Consider the following 19794-nt stretch of genomic DNA (forward strand, 5'->3'; position numbering starts at 1 on the left):
TGTATCACTGGTTCTGTTTTTTTGAGCTGGAATTTAAATTTATTAATGATTTTTATTTTTTTTAGTTGTCTTTGTGGTCAACCCAGGAGAAACCAAAAAAATAATTTTTTTTCATTTCAATGCTTTTACTTATTCTTTAATAATGGAAAAAATATACAGGGTGATTCAAATAATCATTCTAATTTGAAATGCGTATATTACAAAAAATATTGAATTCCCTTTACACAGACAACCCGTGTCTCGGAATCGTTTATACCATTCCCTAATGCTCTGAGTGGTAGGACGTTTACCACCAGGGTATTGTCGATGAAAAGCATGATGAGTAGTTGTTACAGACTTGCACTTTGCAAAGCTTAGAACACAAAACAATTTCTTTTGTGCAGTCGTCATCTTGACAAATACTGAAGTGGCCTGAAGTGTACCTGTCGACAACTGCATGAAACTCGAGATTTCCCTCTTTCTACCTATACATTATTCAATCAAAATGGATTAAAAGCTGAATAGTTATAATTTTTTTTAATCTGATAATTCTTTTTGAAACACCCTGTATTTCAAAAAATATTGCAAATAACAAAATAAGACTACCTCGTAAGCAGTGGAGTCATTTCAAGTTTTTTCCCACTACTTATGAGTGCTCTATGTGACCTCTTTCATTACACGTCACGCATGTATACAGTAGTCCAATTCATCCCCTACACAGCATGTCAATCTTGATGTTCATAAAGCAGTGGTGATTTTCTTCAGCTCATACAAAGTAGCTGACTGTGAAGCCACATGCACAGTGTCTTAAATGAAACCCGATGGAAAAAGTCATAAGCTGTAAAAGATCAGGAGACCTTAGAGGCTTGTCTTATGGAACAGTGACTATGCTCCATGTTTTTCTAGATACGCTTATTGTACTGAAACAAGTGATGAAGACGTTGCATATTCCAGAACACATAACACTTTGAGAATATTGAATGTGTGGGAATAAAAATTTGACCTTTCCTTCTTCATACCCCATTTACAGTACCCCAAAACAGTACAATTTATTATGTTTCAAGCTATATTTTTTTAAAACTTGATGATTATTTTTGAATCATCCAGTGTTTGTCCTCTATATGAATATTTTATTTTTCCACATTGCATGCAGCCATTTTGTATGAAAATGAAATTTTAATGTGGCGGGTAAAAGCGATGGAAAAAGTGATGGTTCCTGCAGGAAATTTAGTGAAATATTTTGTTTTTAGTGTGGTGTACATGTGCATTTATAAATCTATGTATATAAAATTGATTTTCTGCATGTCTGTCTGTATTCTATATATAAATCTACTATTTTACACAGATCTCTGTAAAATTTTGCATGTGACCAAACTGTACCCGACTTGAACAATAGGCTTTCATCAAAGCTAAGTGAAGAACAAATTTTGGCAAAAAATGGTTTCTGGCCTCAAAAATGACTTTTGGAATGTTCATATTAGTTACCGTGGTTTCCAAACAATACCTTTGACATGTTTATCCCTTTGTAATGGTTTGTCACTTCTCTCAGTATGTGAAGAAATACCAGGCAGCGTTGGGTATTTTTATTAGTAGTTAATATTTTAATTAGCTAGCATTTATTTATTAGGTAGCTGATTTTATTCATGAATAAATAAATAATTCAACACATTTTTTTTTAATATTTAGTTCTTTTTTAAACTGATATCCATTTAGGAAGAAGGAAACATTGAAGGAGATGATGATGTGAAGCCAGGTATAAAAAGAAGTTACATTATTGTCGCCCGAAATAGCAGACAATGGAAAGCTTACATGGGGATGTCAGATTTCTCCAGATATCACAATTCACACTCAGAGGGTGAGATCATTGATAGCTCTAATTTCTTTCATTTCGAATACTATAAAAATGAGAAGCATTCTTAAATGCACTCTCATTTACTTATTGTTTTTGTTACTCAATTTGATAATGAGTTTTTTCTTTTTCCCCCCTAATAGAAAAAGATAATTTTTTGAAGATTTTTTGTGTGGACATAACTTATATTTCTTTCAATAGCTTGATCGAATTAGCAAGCATTGATAATTTTTCCATAAATTCTAAAAATGGTTGTCTTCTATTCAGCTGTGAGAATTTACCAGAAATATGAAGCACATGTTTGCAACTCATCAAAGACAGAACATTCATTTGAATCCACTCCTACCTCTCCAGTATCAATCAGTCGTTCTAATTCAATCACTGGAATTTCAAGTCCTCGTGGGAAAAGCATCGAATCTTCGACATTAGAATCCGCTCAAGAAAAAATGACCACACTTTTTGTTCCCAGACAGCAGTTTCTTCTAATCTTCATTCAAGATAAAGAAGTAAATTCACGCAAATATATATATATTTAATAAGTTTATGCTTTGAAAATTGACTTATGCACTGTGAGAAATATACAAATATTTATTGCTACAACACAATATGCAACATACAATTTTATGTTTCTCCTTTGTTGAGAAGTTTTTCTCAAATGCATGATTCTCTCAGATTAGCATAAGAATAAATAAAATAATAAAACATTATTTAAAAAGAGTTTCTGTTACATTGCCCCTAAAATACTAAATCTTTTTCATACAATGAACTGTATGACGTATAAATATAAGCTCAAATTTCAATATTTACTCATTTGCAAAAGATATAAACTATGAAGAAATCATGCAATAAAGACAGATAATTGATAACAGCAACAAAATGCTTAACAAATGATGGATTACAGTAACAGTATGCAATACTGATTACACAAATAAGCTGGAAATTGGAGGTATATATAACTTAATATTAAATTTGTGTGCTACTTTACATTGAAAGATAGATTATTTCAAAAATAATATAAATTGAAAAATGAATGATCGTTGTCATGTGCCAACAGACAATAGATTATTTTTGGACTGGAAGGACACCTTAGTCCCTTGGGGTCACATAGTGAATGTTCCTAATCTATGTATTTATATGGTTTGTGTTTTTGTAGCAGTATTTTCTGTTTTTTGTATCAGATTGTACTTGTAGTGTTGTTGTCAAATTAAAAAAAATTTACTCTGATCTTTTATTTTGTTAAGTAAATTTTTTATGCATGTGTTTTTGTTACAGATGCAAAAAACAAGCCATAATTTCTATTTATGATTCTTTAATATAACATTCATTAAATGATTGAAAAGGGAATTATGGTGTATCTATAAATATTAAAAATCCTTGCTTTTTTCCTCAAATTTATAAACAAACCCAAAATCCAGAATAATTGAAATAATCTCATTTACTATTCTCAAAACAATCAAAATTTTGGACATATTTTATCATTTTCACTCATTCTACCATTAACCCATTGAGCGCCAGGCACCAATGCAGCTCAAATTGAAAACAAAGTATATTGCAGAAATTTGATGTGGTGCTTAAAAAGATAATATATAAATAATATAAAAATTATAATGCTGATGTAATTTGTCTTTTTTTTGTATTAAAGTGCACAAATTTATTCTTTATTTTATTTTTTTTACTTTACAATAGATGACTGTTTTCCTGTATAATTTTTCACAAGATATTACTAACAGTTTCATGAAACAACTGAATAAATTGATCCTTTGGCACGATAGTCGAAACTCTCTTCTTAGTAACATAGTTTTACAAAAGCTTGGTCTTTATCACAGCCAAAGTTTCAAATGTTCCAATGAGAAGGCTGAGAAGAATGAAAAAGGAGAGGTTAGTATTTTTGACAATAAAAGCTGAATCCTCTTCCAAAATACTTTAATTTTTAAATATTTTCAGAATTTATGCTATTAAAATTTAGTTTATTTTCGAAATTCACTTTTTTGTGTTGATCCTTTGACAAAAAGTGTCACTATGAATACATTTTGCAATAAGAAGCATGAACAATTTGCATTAACAAATTTAATTAAATGAAGTAGCTGTAACTCCAAAACAGGTTGAGTTGTAAACTGGTAGCTTAGGTCTGTCTTTTCACAGATTATTACAAAAGGAAGAGAAAGATTTCAGGTGTCTTTAGGGAGAAAGGGGTTTGGGTCGAAACTGCTTTATAGAGAACTAGCTATAATACCTGGCGCTGCCCGGGTTTTCTTCAATGAGGCTGTGATATCTACACGTGAATATCTACCTCTTTCTTTGAGGGACATGCAAACCATGTCTAAGTTAACTAATATGGCGACTTCCTGTGCGACTCATGAACTAAACAAATCTAGATTTAAAGAAACATAGAAATTAATATATACTTCTTTTTCCTTTTTTAGGGGGGGGGGGGCGCGCTAGGTATTTCGATTCCACCCCCCCCCCTAAACTTCAAGTTATCCAATCTGCCTGTTTCAGCTTTCAAAAATGCTTAATTAAAGCTAAGCTGTGGAATTTTTTCGATGTACTTTTACGGTCCCATAATTAATTTTAAAATATCCTTACCTACATGAATTGATGCAGTTGAATATCAAAAGACAATACGGGACATTAAATTTCATGCTTGAGAAGATATAAATAAAAAGTTGAAATCAAGTCAGGCTAATTACTTCATATTTAATATATCTCTTGGGCTTCGTATATCTGTAAGCAAACTCAATATTTCAGAAATCGAGAATTCAATACAATTTTTGAAATTATTGATGTGGCGGAAAACTCCACCAAATTTCAACATTTCTACAGTAAAATCGGCAATTTTAACAGTGGTTTCTATGAGTCTCACCCTTTTCCTGACCCTCAAAGCGACGCTGATGATGATTATGACGTCTATTCAAAAAGCCTCATTGCTGAGAGTATTGAATGGTAATTGTATTGAATAGTAGTATTGTGTAGTATTGAAAGTGTTGGCAAACCATTATAAAGGCATAAACTATTATACATATACTAACAGGATTGAAGAAGTGACAAACCATTGTAAAGGCATAAACACGTCTGAAACTCATCGCTAGGAAACCACGGTAACCAAAGTAAAAGTTCGGAAAGTGATTTTTGAGGCCCAACCATTGTTGCTGGACAGTTTTTTGCCCGTTTGGGGCATTTGCCCTGGTCTGACGAAATTTTAAAGTAGCCTATCGTTCAAGTCGGGTCCCATTTGGTGTATATGCAAAATTTGGTGACGATCCATCTAAAATTGTAGATTTGTATAGAGAACATACACACACACAGACAGAAAATCAATTTTATATATATAGATGAATACCTCTTCACTTGACAAAAAAAAATTTTTTTTTAAATTGTCTTATTCTCGGTACTGCTAATAAATAAATGTCAGCCTAACAAAGAAGTAAATTTATGAGAACTTTCTAAACTATATATCAAATCTAGCGAAAGACCAGATCAAGCCTCAGTACTCAGTATAAGTCATAATTATGCATTTTGATATTTTTCCATGTTTTGAAAGTATATATTTTTTCACCTTTTCAGGTAAGCAATAGAGGAAGCTCTTCAGGAATTTCCTTAGACTGGACTACAGCAGAGCAGCTTTTCTTTTACCACTCTCCACCACGAGAATCGCAAGGGCAATCCTCTGTTGCCAAGAGTTCTACAAAAACATCTGCAAGTTCTGTGAAGCCAATCGCCGAAACATTCAAGAACAAATTCCCACCACTACCAATACATCTATGCAATTACAACCATGTTAAAGATCCTGTAAAAAAACATGGTTTTCAGGTGCAAGATGTCCGTAGTGCACACAGGAGAGGTAGTCGTCATATTTTTAAAATTTCTCTTAGTTTTTCATTCATCATTCAAATTCTGAAATTTATTATCAAACATGCCCTTTAATTTTTTTCCATTAATTAATCCTATTTATATAAATTTCTTCACTTTTTTTGATTTGTATTTTACCGAATGTTTAAAATTTATATTCAATAATTAATAAAGCTACTTATTTAATGTACAGTTTTTTTGAGACAAATTTAATTGCCACATGTTTTTAAGTAGTGAAAAATGAATCTAACTTGTGAATCATTGATGTTTAAAATCTTTGCATTGTATGGAAATAAATATTTTTACAATTTTATTTTTTCAGACTTGCAAGAACTTCATGCTATGTGGCAAGCTCGGGGTACTAGTTTTCAGTGTCCATATGTGGTAAGTGCATATATATATATATACACATTATTAGAAGAAAAATAAAAAGATGAAAAATATAAATACAAAAATAAATGGAACAATGAGGAGGTCGTTCTCAAGGGGGAACCCCCTCCCACCATCGCCAGTGGTGGTCGGCTGAAGTTGGTTTTCTGTGGTTCCCAACTTCAAGACTCGAATGCAAGCTGATCTCCCCTTTAAAAAGTCTCCCACACAGAACAACAACAGACTTACAAGCAGTACAAATGTAATTCAATCATAACACATCACTCACTCCACTTCTGAAATATAGATGGTGGCACTGAAAAATCAAACACATCACTAGATACACACTCAGACTGTTAGGTACACACACACAGTTACATTTCCAGCACAACTCACTAGGTAGAAAATCGCCCATAGATGGTGATAGACCTGAGTTGTGCTCGGTTTGAAAGAAAGAAAAAGAAAAAAAGGGAATCCCCCACATTGTTTCAAACAGCAAAAATGTTTCTAATGATGGTAAGCCAAGAATAGGCATAAATTTACCATCAGTTGCCTCGACATTTTTGCAAAAAACAAGCTTTGGAAGTCAAAGCTAATATGAAAAAATACAAAAATTGAAAAAAAGAAAAAAAACTAGAAAAAGATATATATATATATATATTATATAGTGATATATTAGTGTAAGACACCATTGAAGTTAAATTCATATTACCGGTTAATGTGCATTCCAAAAACTTGAATGATTATAGGCATCTTACTAGGAATATAAAACAAATACAAAAAGTATAGAAGTATGGCCTATAAATGAACTGAAATGAAAACAAAATATTTTATGATGTATTTCAGGACCGGCTATTACATTTACTGAAACGAGCCGCTCGAATGAGTCATTATTGCCTAACTCCAATATTATTCAACCCATCATGGCGTTGGAAGGTAGCACCAATAAGAGATCACACATTACAGCCTTTAAATTCTCAACCAGCTGGTCTGGAAAGATCCCCCTCTGATGCAAGTTCCCATGGTGTAAGTTGTGATTTCTAAAGTAGTGAAACTGGAGCTTATACTTTTGAATAGTTTAAAATGTATAAATTTTATATTTTAAACTTTAGAGACGGCAGGTGCACATTTTCTTTTAAAGTTTTACTTTTTTTGAATCTGTGATAATAATAATTGGGATGATAGTATAAATTATAAATGTACGTAGGTACGTATTCCTCCCCTTTTTTTATTTTTAAGCTTAGTGAAGAAAATATGTGAAAAATACGTGAATTTTAAGAATATGAGAATCGTTCAGAATTTATGCCATCAGTCAAAAATATGTGAAGGTGATGATTTGTTGTTTTAGCGATCACGTCATAGTTCTGGGAACAGCCTGAAGAACTCTGAAGGCACTTCTGCAACAATCACAAGTATTTCTTCCAGATCTCGCCGAACTAGTGGAGTCACTCAGAATTCTCAAGGGTCTCCCAAGCTCAGAGTTAAGAACCCATCCGAAGAGACATGGCATCAGACTGTCTGCAGTCATTACTTGCTTGAATATATCCAGTACTTACATACACTTGGATTCATGTCTCTACAAACAAAAGAAGGCCCACAAATCCAAGGGTAATATATATTTTATTTTTTAATGATTAATTTTTTGCTTTTAGTGGTACAAAACAGTATTATGTGTCTTTATCATGTTTTCGCAGGTCCTCTAGAGGAAATGTGGAATCAAAACAGGTGAAAATGAGCACAGTGTCTTTACCTAGAGCTAGTGGCTGTCCTTTTTACCTCATAAGATACTTGCTCGGAGGCTTATTACTTTTTGAAGTTGGCCTGATTGATCCTTATGCATACGCACATTTGTATACCATAGAGTATTCTAGACTTCCTGCAAGCAGCGCAAAGACATTACGTTCACAAGTAAAGTTTCTTGAGATTTTTTTCCTCTCCTTATTTATTTATAATTAACTGCACATAATTCTTTATCTTAAAATGTGTTTGAATAATGTGAATTTATTTACCCCCAGATATATTTATGTATTTACAGTTCACAGCAGCATTTTTAGACGAGATAGACAAAGTCAAGGCTCTCATGCATCTCCATTCTTTTACATATGACTACCATTTACGAACAATTCATTCATATGTGTCTGGCAGACAGCTAATATTTCGCAACGGCTATCACTTGACAAGTTTCCTTGATGACTTCATCAAATATTATCAAAAATCGCCAAACTGTGCAAGGAACTTGCTTTATGCAGGTAAGTACTGAAGACCTGAATCACATTTAATAAGATTTATTTGTTGTCGATGTTTTGGTTATTTTAAATCACTTTACAACTTTTTTTTCTTTTCAATTTTTTTGTCCTCATTCTCTGTCTTGTTTGATACTTCATTTGGAAGTTTATTTGATCTTTTTTTTTAAGGTAAAATCACTATTCCCGATATAAATATATCTGGAGACCAACTATACAATTACATCATTAGTCATAATCATATGTATGGCATGAAAGTTTTGAGAATGGTCCCAATTATTCAAGATGACAGCTTGATGGTAGTGAGTATTAAATGTCAAAAGTTCGATCACTAGACTGGTTAAATATTGTTTGAACAATTTTTGACTATATATTTTAGGCTTTTTAATTGAAAATAATACATCTGGACTTGCATGCATGTATTCAGTATTATAGTTTTGTATGATTGAAATCAAGCAAACAAATTGTTTGCATTTTAATTGGGGGAGGAAAGATCATGCTCCAAATGATAAATGTTTTTCTGTTTCATAATTTCTTAGGAGTTTTTAATCAATTAAATGAATGTGAAATTAATTTATGATGAGGTTTAATGATCAAACTTCAAAAACTATATTTTTCGTTTTAGAATACAGAGTTTCTTTTGGTTGAACTGTCATCAAAAAAGGCATCGTACAAAGATTCAAATGATGTGTGTCAAATGGGAAGCTTCGATATTGGTTTGCTTATTAACCAGAACACTGATCTTAGTGCTCCACAAAATACACTATTACTCAACTACTATATAATCCTGACAAGCCAGCGGGAACTGTTTCCCACCCTTGCAAATTTGGATACAGATTTTGGTTCTTTCCAAACTGTGCGATTTGTGTCATCTCAAGCATCTAGTGCTTATTCATCAAGAAAAACCAGTATGGTCTCAATGATCACAGACAAGGAAAGATTTGAATCAAGTGGGGAAGAAACTTCTTCCAATGATTCAAGGTATTCATTTAATTAATTTGTATAAAATATGAAATGCATGTGAATTGTAAAAATTGATGTAGCTTGATCAATGTTGATCTATGTCTATTAGCTATATGCCTGAAATAATGGTGAAAATAAAATTAATTTTCCTTTGGTATTTAAAAAAAAAGTTCAATGCTTTTATTTAAAATTGGATAAAGTGAAATCAAGAGTTTTTAAATGACTTGCAGATCAAAAAGATATGCTCCAGGCATCATAGATGAAGAGGTGACATACTTGGGCTACTTTAGTAGTCAAGAAACCATGATGAAGCAAGTTCTCAAAACAGAAGCTCAAACTGCCTGCACCCATCTTACCAATGTATTCCACAGAGCTGCAATCCATTGTAGGAGAGATTTTCTATGGAGTACATTGTTGCCGAGATCCGTCAAGGAAGATGAAGGGCATGGCAGTAGCAGCAAAGAAACTGTATGCATGCATATATTATGTTTAAAAGAATTATATGAACATGCTTTGTATAAACAAAAGAGTATATACATTTATTTTTATGCATGCACGGTTATCAATCTGCTACAATTTAAAAAATATGATACAAGTGAAATGATTTCAAAAGTTAAATCTTGGTTTTTTTTATAAAGTATACTTGATTCCAATTTTTTTTTCATAAATTTTTATCCACTTTTGGAAACAAAAAAATAAATGATCAAGACTTTAATGATTGAAATTGAGTATGCACTTAGTAGAATCTATTCTCGAAAAATTTATTTTGGAGACTTTCATCAAATCTAAATTAATTTAAAACATCTGTTTATCAGAAATTAACTCTAACATATATAAAGAGTATTTATTAACAAGTGAAGTTTTATAGAAAATTTGAATGTGTAAAAATTTTTTGCAGTCTGTTTAGTTGATATTTTAATTTTACATTGAAAACATGAAAAATTTTGGCAGAGGATATCGTGACAATGTGCATAGTTTTTACTTTTTCTTTTTTCCTCTAATACTTACAGCAAATCTGATTGATGCTGCAGATAGTGCCATTCTGCACAAATTAGGTTACAAATCTTGTCAAATCTGTTTAAAAAATTATATAAAAAAAAACTATGCCGAGTAACTCCAGATGTGGAGCAAATTGGCACAACCTCTGGGATAAGTTGGCATAGCATGATGGTTGATAGGATCTGAGGAATAAACATAAGTTAGTTTACAAAACTTTTATTTCACTCTTAAAAATGCAGAAAAAAATTATGTGTGTGTTCAGCACAATATTTTGGAAAAGAAAAGTTATATACAAAAACCCAAAAAGAATGAGTCATCATTCACAGCTTTAAGGCCCGTTTACACGACGCAAGCGCTTTAGTTGGTAACTTAATTTTTAGTTGCCAAGTACGATACAATGTATGCAGACGATAAGGGCCGTTTACACGGCTTTAGTTGACAAGTGCGCAAGTGCAGAAGTGATTTAGTTGGTAAGTCAGATAAGAACGGTTCTATTTTTTCCGGTTAAGTAGACGTATGCGCATGCGCCAGTGGGCGTGACCTGCCGCACTGGAGGGGTCATTTTGCTCTCTCACGGAGGGGTTTATTTTGATCTCAAGCGTGAACCTGTTCATACTCCGTCGTCTCCTGAATTTTCGCTAGAATTCCGCGGAAATATTTGATGGTGAGGTGGCCAGAGGACATAACCTTCAAGTTTGTTGAAAAATATCTTCGCCATGAATGTTTGTTGAACTATAGAAATGAAAATTACCTTAACAAATAAGCTAAAAATTATTCGATGTTGGAAAAAGCTATAGAATATTCTGTCGACGTGATGTCAGGAGTGAAAAAAAATTGAAGATTCAAAAATATATATCGGGTGGGGAGGATTTATATATTAAAAACTGGAGGGGGGTTTCGAATATTTCTCTCGTCCAGAACGAATTTGCTGCCATCTGTTGTAAAAATACATGATCAAATATTTAACATAAAGATGTCATCTCTATAGATTAAATTAAAAAACAATAATGATTTCGAAAATTTGGAAATAATTTTTGTTTAATGAATTTTTATTATTTAATTTTTAACCCTTAGAATTTCCTACGAATGCCAATAATCTTCTCCAGTATTTTCGGCTTTCATAATTTATCTCTTCAACTTCGATTAAAATATCATATAATCGATATTTACAACTTGGACGAGAAATAGAGAAATCTTATATTTCTTCTCGATGACTTACATAAGTTTATAATATGTTGTGTATTCTTTTTTCCCCTGTGGCGTCATCTCTCGCCCCCCCTTACGTGGGTGCAGAGGCGAAAAAAGGGGACAAGCGAAATGTTTCCCTTGCGTGACCTACTTCTTGCTCAGTGTGTTGCTCTCGTGCAAGTGAGAAAAAAGTTTCCCCTTTTTTATTGAATAAATTTATTTAAGTGAATAAATTTATATTCTTTAAAAAAAATATCATATAATGTGGCTCTGATCACAGTATTCGTAAGTTCTACCTGATCATCTTCATCCATCGTTACGAAAGCTATGAGCTTTAAAAAAAGCACCTCTCTAAATGCCAGATAAATAAAAAATTATTACTATTATACTCCCGCGCGTTGTGCGTCTGTCTCTCTCCGTGGATTTGAGTAGACTGAAGCGCGCATGCGCTAACTGTGCTCGCCTCCGTAAAAATTATCCAATGAGCATCTACTTGCCACTTATACGTGTGGACACTTTCAAGAAGAATCGGTAAGTTAAAATTAAGTTGCCCACTAAAGCGCTTGTCTCGTGTAAACGGGCCTTTATATCCGCTAAGAAAGTAGGTCAATCACTCCAAATCTAGTAAATGCAAAAAATACCTAGCAGAAAAAGAAAACTACCAGTCTTTTCTCTCTAAGAAGTAGTTCTTCCATTTTTTTGAGGCTTAGTTCGTCCGGGACCGGGGTATGCAGTAAGGTTTTGGAGACCATACCTACAGAGAGACATAGACGTGGTTGAAGGGGTGCAGAGAAGAGCTACGCATGTCCTTATTGGCACATGGGGCTTGAGTTATGAAGAGACTTTTCATTTTTTGAATATTTTTACATTGGATGAACGCAGGTGTTGAGGAGATATGATCGAAGTGTTCAAAATTTTCAACGGGATGGATAAGATGGATCATGAACTTTCAGTACACCGCCAATCGACTGCTTTTACAAGGGGACACCAGTATCGATTGGTAAGGGACAATGCAAGGTTATGGTGTCGCAGGGAATTTTTGTCTAATAGGGTTGTTAATAAATGCAATAGCTTACCTCCGGAGGTAGTAAATTGTAACACAATTGACACGTTTAAAAAGAAATACGATAAACATGTTGGGGTAAATCGAGAAGCTATCCATATTTAGAATAAGACAACCATAAATACATTATGGGCATTGTATAGTATTTTATCATGTGTATATATTGTTTATAATTTTAGTTTTAATTGGGTTGCTGTATTTTTGAAATATATGACATCCATATTTGTTATGGGCATCTTTTTCTCAGCCACCTGATTGGGCATTTTGCCTGTTGTGGCGTTGTGCTCACTGTTGTAAAAAAAAAAAAGCTGTATGTCATTGTACTTGCCCCTTATGAAAACTAGCCTCGGTTACCCTTACAATAAACCCTGGATTTAATAGACAAACTTTAATTTTTTCCCTTTGATCGAGATCGTTCAACTACTTCATATGCATAATTCTTTGAAGCTGCATCAAATCGTTTTATGTTCCCACTTCTCCTACAATACAATCGGAGACCATGAAATAAGTCAGGGTGCTTGAGAAACTTCACATTTGGTGCAGCATTAAGTTGGTCAGCTTTAATTTTGCAGTTTTATGGAAATGAATAAAACCATGACTTCAGCTAATAAAAAACTGCTGAATGAATGAACACCAGAACTTTGCCACTTGACTTATCCTGTTGCCACGATCTCTTCCAACCCAGCTTCATGGCAAATAAAAAACTGCTGTAAGATGCACAATCAGAAAACAGTTGAGATTTTGACTTAATTTTTGCATTATTATAAAGAGGGCAGTGTGTAATGTTGGTGTAAATGAAGATAAACAACGGCTATATTGATTAGTGATAACTTAATGGTGTGTTGTGAAATCTGTCATTGGAAAGTCAAGATATTTTGGATATAAAAGTTTTTAATTCTATTGAATGTAGTGATAGAGTCGGGACTCCCAATCATTGTGTCGCAGCACATTTGGGTGCCGTATAAGTGTCTCGACATAGAGCAAAGATGATGCAAGTTATTTAATATTTTAATCTCATTTCCAATGGTGCTGTGGAAAGATTGGGATCTTTAAGTCAAACTTCTTTTTCATTATGAAATTCTTTAATTTGTATGCCAGGTGCAGTGAAAAATATATTTATTTTTAAAAGTCTGTCCCGTTTGGAATTTAGACATCTCGAATTTCTAGAAAAATACTGGGCAGATCATTCTAAAATTTGTCATATATAGTAAAGTCTTTCTTTTGCAGACATCAACAGGGCAAAAAAAATCCATCTGTAAAAGAGGGGCGACCATTCATCAGGGGTTTAAAATGCATACTTTTGTTAATTAGGTGTAATTATTATTTTGCTGTAAAAGAGAGGTGACTACATCTGAGAGGTTTTACTGTATACCTTATATTGGTATTCACCGTTTGCAGTGAGAATTTAGTCAAGTGCATTTAGGGGACCAACAAAAAATTAATATTTTTGATCAACCTTGTATGAGAGAAAAAGCTGTAAATGACTTGCAACTTTAAAATTATTATATCAACTGTGCAACTTTGTGTAATACTTGTGTGCGTTTTTGTGAGAATAGCACGTATATTCACAATAATATAAATGATTTCTATAAAAATTCCAATTTACGTGATTTTTCCTTCTAAGATGCCAAGTTTTCAACCAGTTTTTACGAAATTTACTGAAAACAGGACTCTGTACATGAGACTTAATGTATATAAAGTTAAAATGTGATGAATTCAACTTATGAGATACAAATATTTTTAGTGAATAATTAATAATTGTGCATGTGCAAGAAATATCAATTTTTTAATAATTTGATTGCCTATATAGTGTAATTTATATGAAAATTCCAGCTAAATGGTGTGAAAATTCGGAAAGATATACATAATATTGTGAGCTATAATTTCAAAACTTGAAATAAACGCTGGAAGTAACTGAATAATGAGATTTTCCACAAAATTGCATTTTATTTTATATTTGACTTCAGTTTGTTTATTTTGACATCATACACACGTTATGTTGAAACACTTCTCTTACATAGCATTAGACACGCATCTTTGCTCATTTGCATAATGCTGTAGACTTAATGTTGAAATAATCAAATAACAGCAAATAATCGTATACCAGTTTGTGGAAAATCCCTTATCATCCAGGTACTCTCAGCTAGTATCTTAAATTACAGCTCCAGATATCATGTATACCTTTCTGAGTTGTCACAACATTCAGCTGAAATTTGCATATATAAGTTGTAAAATATATCTGACAATCAAATTATGAAAAATGAAATTTATATTTCGTGGGCATGTGCAATTAATAATCATTTACAAAAAATACTCAGATCTCATATTAAATAATGATTTTTCATATTTGTAATTTCCATACAGTATGCTTTGTGTATAGTGTCGTGTTTTTTGCAAATTTTGTAAAAATTGGTTGAAAATTTGACATGTTATTAGCAAAAATCACATGCGATGAAAATTCGAATTTTTATAGAAAACATTTATATCGTTGTGTGTGCCATTGTAATGTGCCATTCTCATAAAAATGCACAGATGTATTGCACAAAGTTGCACAGTTAGTACAATTTTTTTTAAATGCAAGTCATTTGCAGCTTTTTCCTCATACCTCAAAAACATTTTTTCTTATTTAAATTTTTGTTGTTCCCCTAAATGCACTCATGACTAAATTTTTACTGGAAATGGTGAGTACTATACACGACCGAAATTCCAGAACAATATATTTGCTCAGTATTTTTGTAGAAATTCAAGAAAATGTCTAAACTCCAAAAAAAAGAGACTTTTGGAAATATAGTGTACATAAACTTTTTAATTTCCAACTGTTTGATTGTACTAAATGCTGCAATATTAATTACAGAGACTTCAGAAGTAAAACTAGGAATGGACATATAGTGTAAATATTTTATTTTATTACCATTAATATTGGTAAAGCTTCTGATATTTCGCTATTGAAAAAAATTTGCAATTTCACAGACAGCTAGCTCATTGCCCCCTTATTAGTCCATTAAATCAAGAGTCTATTGTATTTCATTTCTTTTGAGAATCTTTTTTTTTCATTTGCATGTCATAACTATTTTAATTATTTCTTATTACTTTGTGATTATAGTCACGTGTAGTTTAAGCTCATTTCAAAATTTGTTTTTATATCTACGCTGTGTATTTGTTCGAAATTTCAGAATTCATAAATAGTATGAACTATTTATGATGACTATTATGATGATTTATGATGGTTTTTTTAACTTTTTCTTGGTTTCCTATCCTATTAGCATTCTACAGCGATTAGTGAACCAGAATTTTCTGAATTACTGCATTTAGTCACCTCAGTTCCATTGGATGATATTGATGAAAGCCTTAAACCATTTCTCAGCATGCCAGTCTCATGGTATCAGTCTTTAGCAATTGCTCTGAAACACAAGTATACAGAGTCTAGTAAAGAGTTTTGGGATGTTCAACAAAGTACTTTGCATCTAGTAAGTAATGTTTGCTGTGCAGATCTGTTTTGTTGAGTACCGCAATTTCCTGTAATAAAGCTTTACCTTATATAGCTTTAGAAGCTAATTTTTAACTTACAGCTAATTCATAACTGCAGCCTATCTAGTAATTTCATTCCTGACTTACATTCTAATAAGTTCTTGTGTAATTTTTTTTTTTCTGCATTTCTTTTTACTCTGTTAAAAGAATTACTTTTTTACTTGAGAATTATGGCTGTCGCATAATACAAGGGTCATTGGGAAAGTAATACCCATTTTCAAATAAAATACCAACTACTATTTATTTTTGCAAAACTTTTTATTTTACATTTTCATATCTTTTGCTACTTTTTCACATAGTTCCCATGTAAATTCAAACATTTGTTGAACCTTGCAACAAGCTTTTGAATATCAGTTCCATAGTCTTCCGTCACCATTTTATGAAGAAAAGCTGTGACTCTTGTTTGAGCACTTCATCATTTTGAAAACGGTTTTCTCACAGAAACTCCTTAAGTTGGAAGAAATGAAAGTCACTATGGGGCTAAGTCAGAACTGTATGAGAGATTTATTTATTCAATATTGTTTGGCCGAGGCCTATACAAGGGAATGCGGCGTTAAAGTTGGACAGAAGAGACAGTTGATGTTACAAAAGAAATCGGAAACTGTTGTACAATCAAAAAATTGATCTTTAATTTCCCAACGAAACATTTTAACGATTTGTTTCATTATCTGAGCAACATGAGGCAATGGATTGTCAAGCAGAAGCATGATGCCACAAGACAGCATTCAGCGCCTTCGATTCTGAATTGACAGCCACAGTTTCTTCAGTATTTCACAGTATGCATCTTCAATAAATATGCTGTCACCTCGTAGCTTGAACCCAATGGGTGAAATTCCTTGTTGGTCCCAAAACACTGTTGCCATGAGTTTTGGAGTTGAGATTGTTTGCTTCAATTTTTTGAGTCTAGTTGGTGATCGAGCCTGCCACTACATAGACTGACATTTAGTTTCAAGTGTAACATACGAAACCCAAGTTTTATCCTCTGTCACTTTGAGAAAGAAACTCATCTCCTTCATTTGGATAGTGCTCCAAAAAGCTGAAAGCAGTGGCCATGCGTTTCCGTTTGTGTTTGCCAGTAAGCATGTGAGGAACTCGCCTTGCACATATATTTCCATATTTCAGATGACTTTTAACAACTTTGTTGATTATAATGCCAGACACACTTGGAAAGTTCTCACTAATTTCATCCAGTCACACATTGATATGTTTAATCAGTTCGTCAACTGGCTGCAACAACAAATCCGTAATGGCAAGCAGGCAGCCATTTCGTTCATAATCATGGACATTCTCTTTTACAGCATTAAAACCTTACACCAACGATGCACAGATGGCTCATCACATCACTGGTACACGTCTTTGATTTCCCTAAAAATTTCACTCGCCCACACTTTTTAGTGTTCAGATAAGAAATTACAGACCTCACAAAGGGTGCCATGCTCAACTTTTTTAGACATTTTGATCACTCACCAAAAAAAAAAAAGTTTTAGAATACGATGTAAACTTGTACACATTTAGCAGATGACTGACTGAAACTGGTTGATCTTCTGTCGGACACCTGTCACAGCAAATAAGTATTACTTTCGGAACAACTTTCGTATCATAAAATTCTCAAAGAAAACTTGAATGCACAATTAATTAAATTTGTATGCTAGTGTTTTTTAGTTCGAAAGAGCATTATGGAGCTTCGGTGTGTAAAAAAAAAAAAAACACTGTTTCCGGACGAAAGTTTTCTTTTCTCGGTCATCTTACTTACCATGGCTTATACGTCCCAGCCAGATTTTTATCGAAATCTGCCACTTTTTAAAGTTTTAGATATGTTCATATTAGATGTGATCTTGTATTAACATTAACTGTGCCAGTGTTAAGCAAGCAAAACTGTAAGGTATTTTTTGTGGAACAATACATTTTTTGAGAAAAAGTGTACAAACCTCTCTGTTGGTATTAAAAGCTGTGTAGATTTTATTATACTTCTGTAGTTGTGACCTTAGAGTTGCGATGACGACTATTACGCAGAAAATATGTTAAAGCAGCATTTGACACCCTATGACATGCAGACAGGAGGTGGTTGGTGCAGACCTGAAAACATAATTCTGATTAAGTCAAAATTTAATTGTTGATTAATTATTAAAAAATTAATTTTATGCCAAGAATATTTATAATACTCAAATAGGTTCAAATTAAATATATTAGGCTCACATAACTGTTAGCAAGTGGTCAGTAATTTCTGACATTTCAGGCCAAACTTTCAGGCTTTTTTGCCTTCAGAAAAGTTGATAAACACTAAGTTAGTGTAATTAAACTTATTTCTGTCAAACATCTTTTTTTGATTTGACCTTGAAAGTTTTTAATCCTTTTTTTTTCTTTTCCAGGTGGTGACACATGCTCGATGTCCAGACTCTTTCATGCTTTTGACCATCAATTTTTCTTCAAATAAAGCTGTAAGATAAATTTTTTTTGAGTAATTCATTCTATTTATAGAATTTTTGACAAGAGTAGTCTCAGAATATAACAAAAATTAGAATTTTTGTTCTATTCTGAGACAGACGATCTGTAAAAATTAATTCTCATCAAATATGCAATATTTTGAAAAACATTTATTTTTTAAAAATGCCAGTTTGAACATTTTTTGTTGAGATGTAAATGCATTTAATGCATTTTTCATGGTTATCCCAGAATCAATACTGATAGCAAATGGTTATTCCCCATTCAACCAGTTGAAGTGTAATGATTTTAGTTGTTTTAAAAGTGTGCATGTGTTATATGACAGAACAATAGTTAAAAATGGTTTCTCTACATTACTTTTCGAAGATTAGAACCATTTTAGCAAATTTCCACTCCTGGAGAACAATACCTTCAACAATGCTAATTTTTAAAATGTGAACTACTGGCAAACAACTTGATCAGCATTCATTATAAATTTTATCTGGACGAGTATTTTATTGGGTGGCAAATTACTTAGAACTCATGAAGCTTTTTTCTTGTTCCGCAATGCCTCACTCCTTGTACTTTATTTTCATCAGGTCTCCCATTCAAAAAATTAGAGTAACCCCCTTCTCGTCCTACTTTTTCTATCTTCCCGGACAACATAATCATAGCATAATAAAAAAAAATCCCTTGAAAATGTATTTTTTTTTTAATTAAAAAATACATATATATTGTAGCGCACCATTTTAGTATCCTATAAGATTGACTCGAGCCGAAGCAAAATGACAGTAATGACTTGGTAATAAAAACAATTTTTGGCCAAAACAGTGTACTAGCAACCACAGATAATTCTTTTCTGTCCCTCCTCACAATATATATTTACATTCTTTTTTGGAGTCTTCCACAGTTCAGTCTGTCAACTCTCTTCAACAATGCACAGCAAATTATGAAAACATAAGTTTTTTAAGAATGACACTCTTTCGAGACTTTCAAAAGCACAGTATAAAATTTATAAATTGCAAGGTCCAATGTAAATAAGTCAAGGTGAAATGGATGGTTTTACTGCGTTGCACATCCTTTTCCTTAAAGGGATTTGTTTACATTCTACTTTTTAATGCCAGTGCCATCGGTTTTTGATAAATCAAGCACTTTTATTTCTAGCTGTTTGCTGAGCATTGTAAGTATTTTTTATGCCTCTGCATGCCCAAAAAATACAAAAGACAATTGAATGCTCTTGGGTAGCATCAGAATCACCAACCCTAGAGTATGAAAATGCTTTGTTATGCAAACTGCTGTTTAACCTATACACTAAATGTGCACCATAATTTTAAATGACAACG

General features: G+C 32.6%; 1 protein-coding gene across 2 annotated transcripts in view; it reads left to right on the top strand.

Annotated features, from left to right (window-relative positions):
* LOC149088387 (KICSTOR complex protein SZT2-like) overlaps window positions 1-19794 on the top strand; it is a 110526-nt gene that overhangs the window by 88686 nt on the left and 2046 nt on the right. For both annotated transcript variants that reach the window (XM_089247470.1, XM_089247469.1), the window contains exons 49-62: window positions 1693-1834; window positions 2096-2334; window positions 3515-3706; window positions 5393-5669; window positions 6000-6061; window positions 6893-7072; window positions 7395-7654; window positions 7741-7954; window positions 8082-8295; window positions 8461-8591; window positions 8915-9270; window positions 9483-9720; window positions 15766-15969; window positions 18400-18468. In XM_089247470.1, coding sequence (XP_089103596.1) covers window positions 1693-1834; window positions 2096-2334; window positions 3515-3706; window positions 5393-5669; window positions 6000-6061; window positions 6893-7072; window positions 7395-7654; window positions 7741-7954; window positions 8082-8295; window positions 8461-8591; window positions 8915-9270; window positions 9483-9720; window positions 15766-15969; window positions 18400-18468 — 2778 coding nt within the window. The remainder of the gene's footprint in view (window positions 1-1692; window positions 1835-2095; window positions 2335-3514; window positions 3707-5392; window positions 5670-5999; window positions 6062-6892; window positions 7073-7394; window positions 7655-7740; window positions 7955-8081; window positions 8296-8460; window positions 8592-8914; window positions 9271-9482; window positions 9721-15765; window positions 15970-18399; window positions 18469-19794) is intronic.

This window comes from Pholcus phalangioides, unplaced genomic scaffold (genome assembly GCF_987345545.1).
Source record: "Pholcus phalangioides strain wild (caught in Gottingen) unplaced genomic scaffold, Ppha-v1.0 ptg000003l_1, whole genome shotgun sequence".
Classification (NCBI taxonomy): Eukaryota; Metazoa; Arthropoda; class Arachnida; order Araneae; family Pholcidae; genus Pholcus; species Pholcus phalangioides.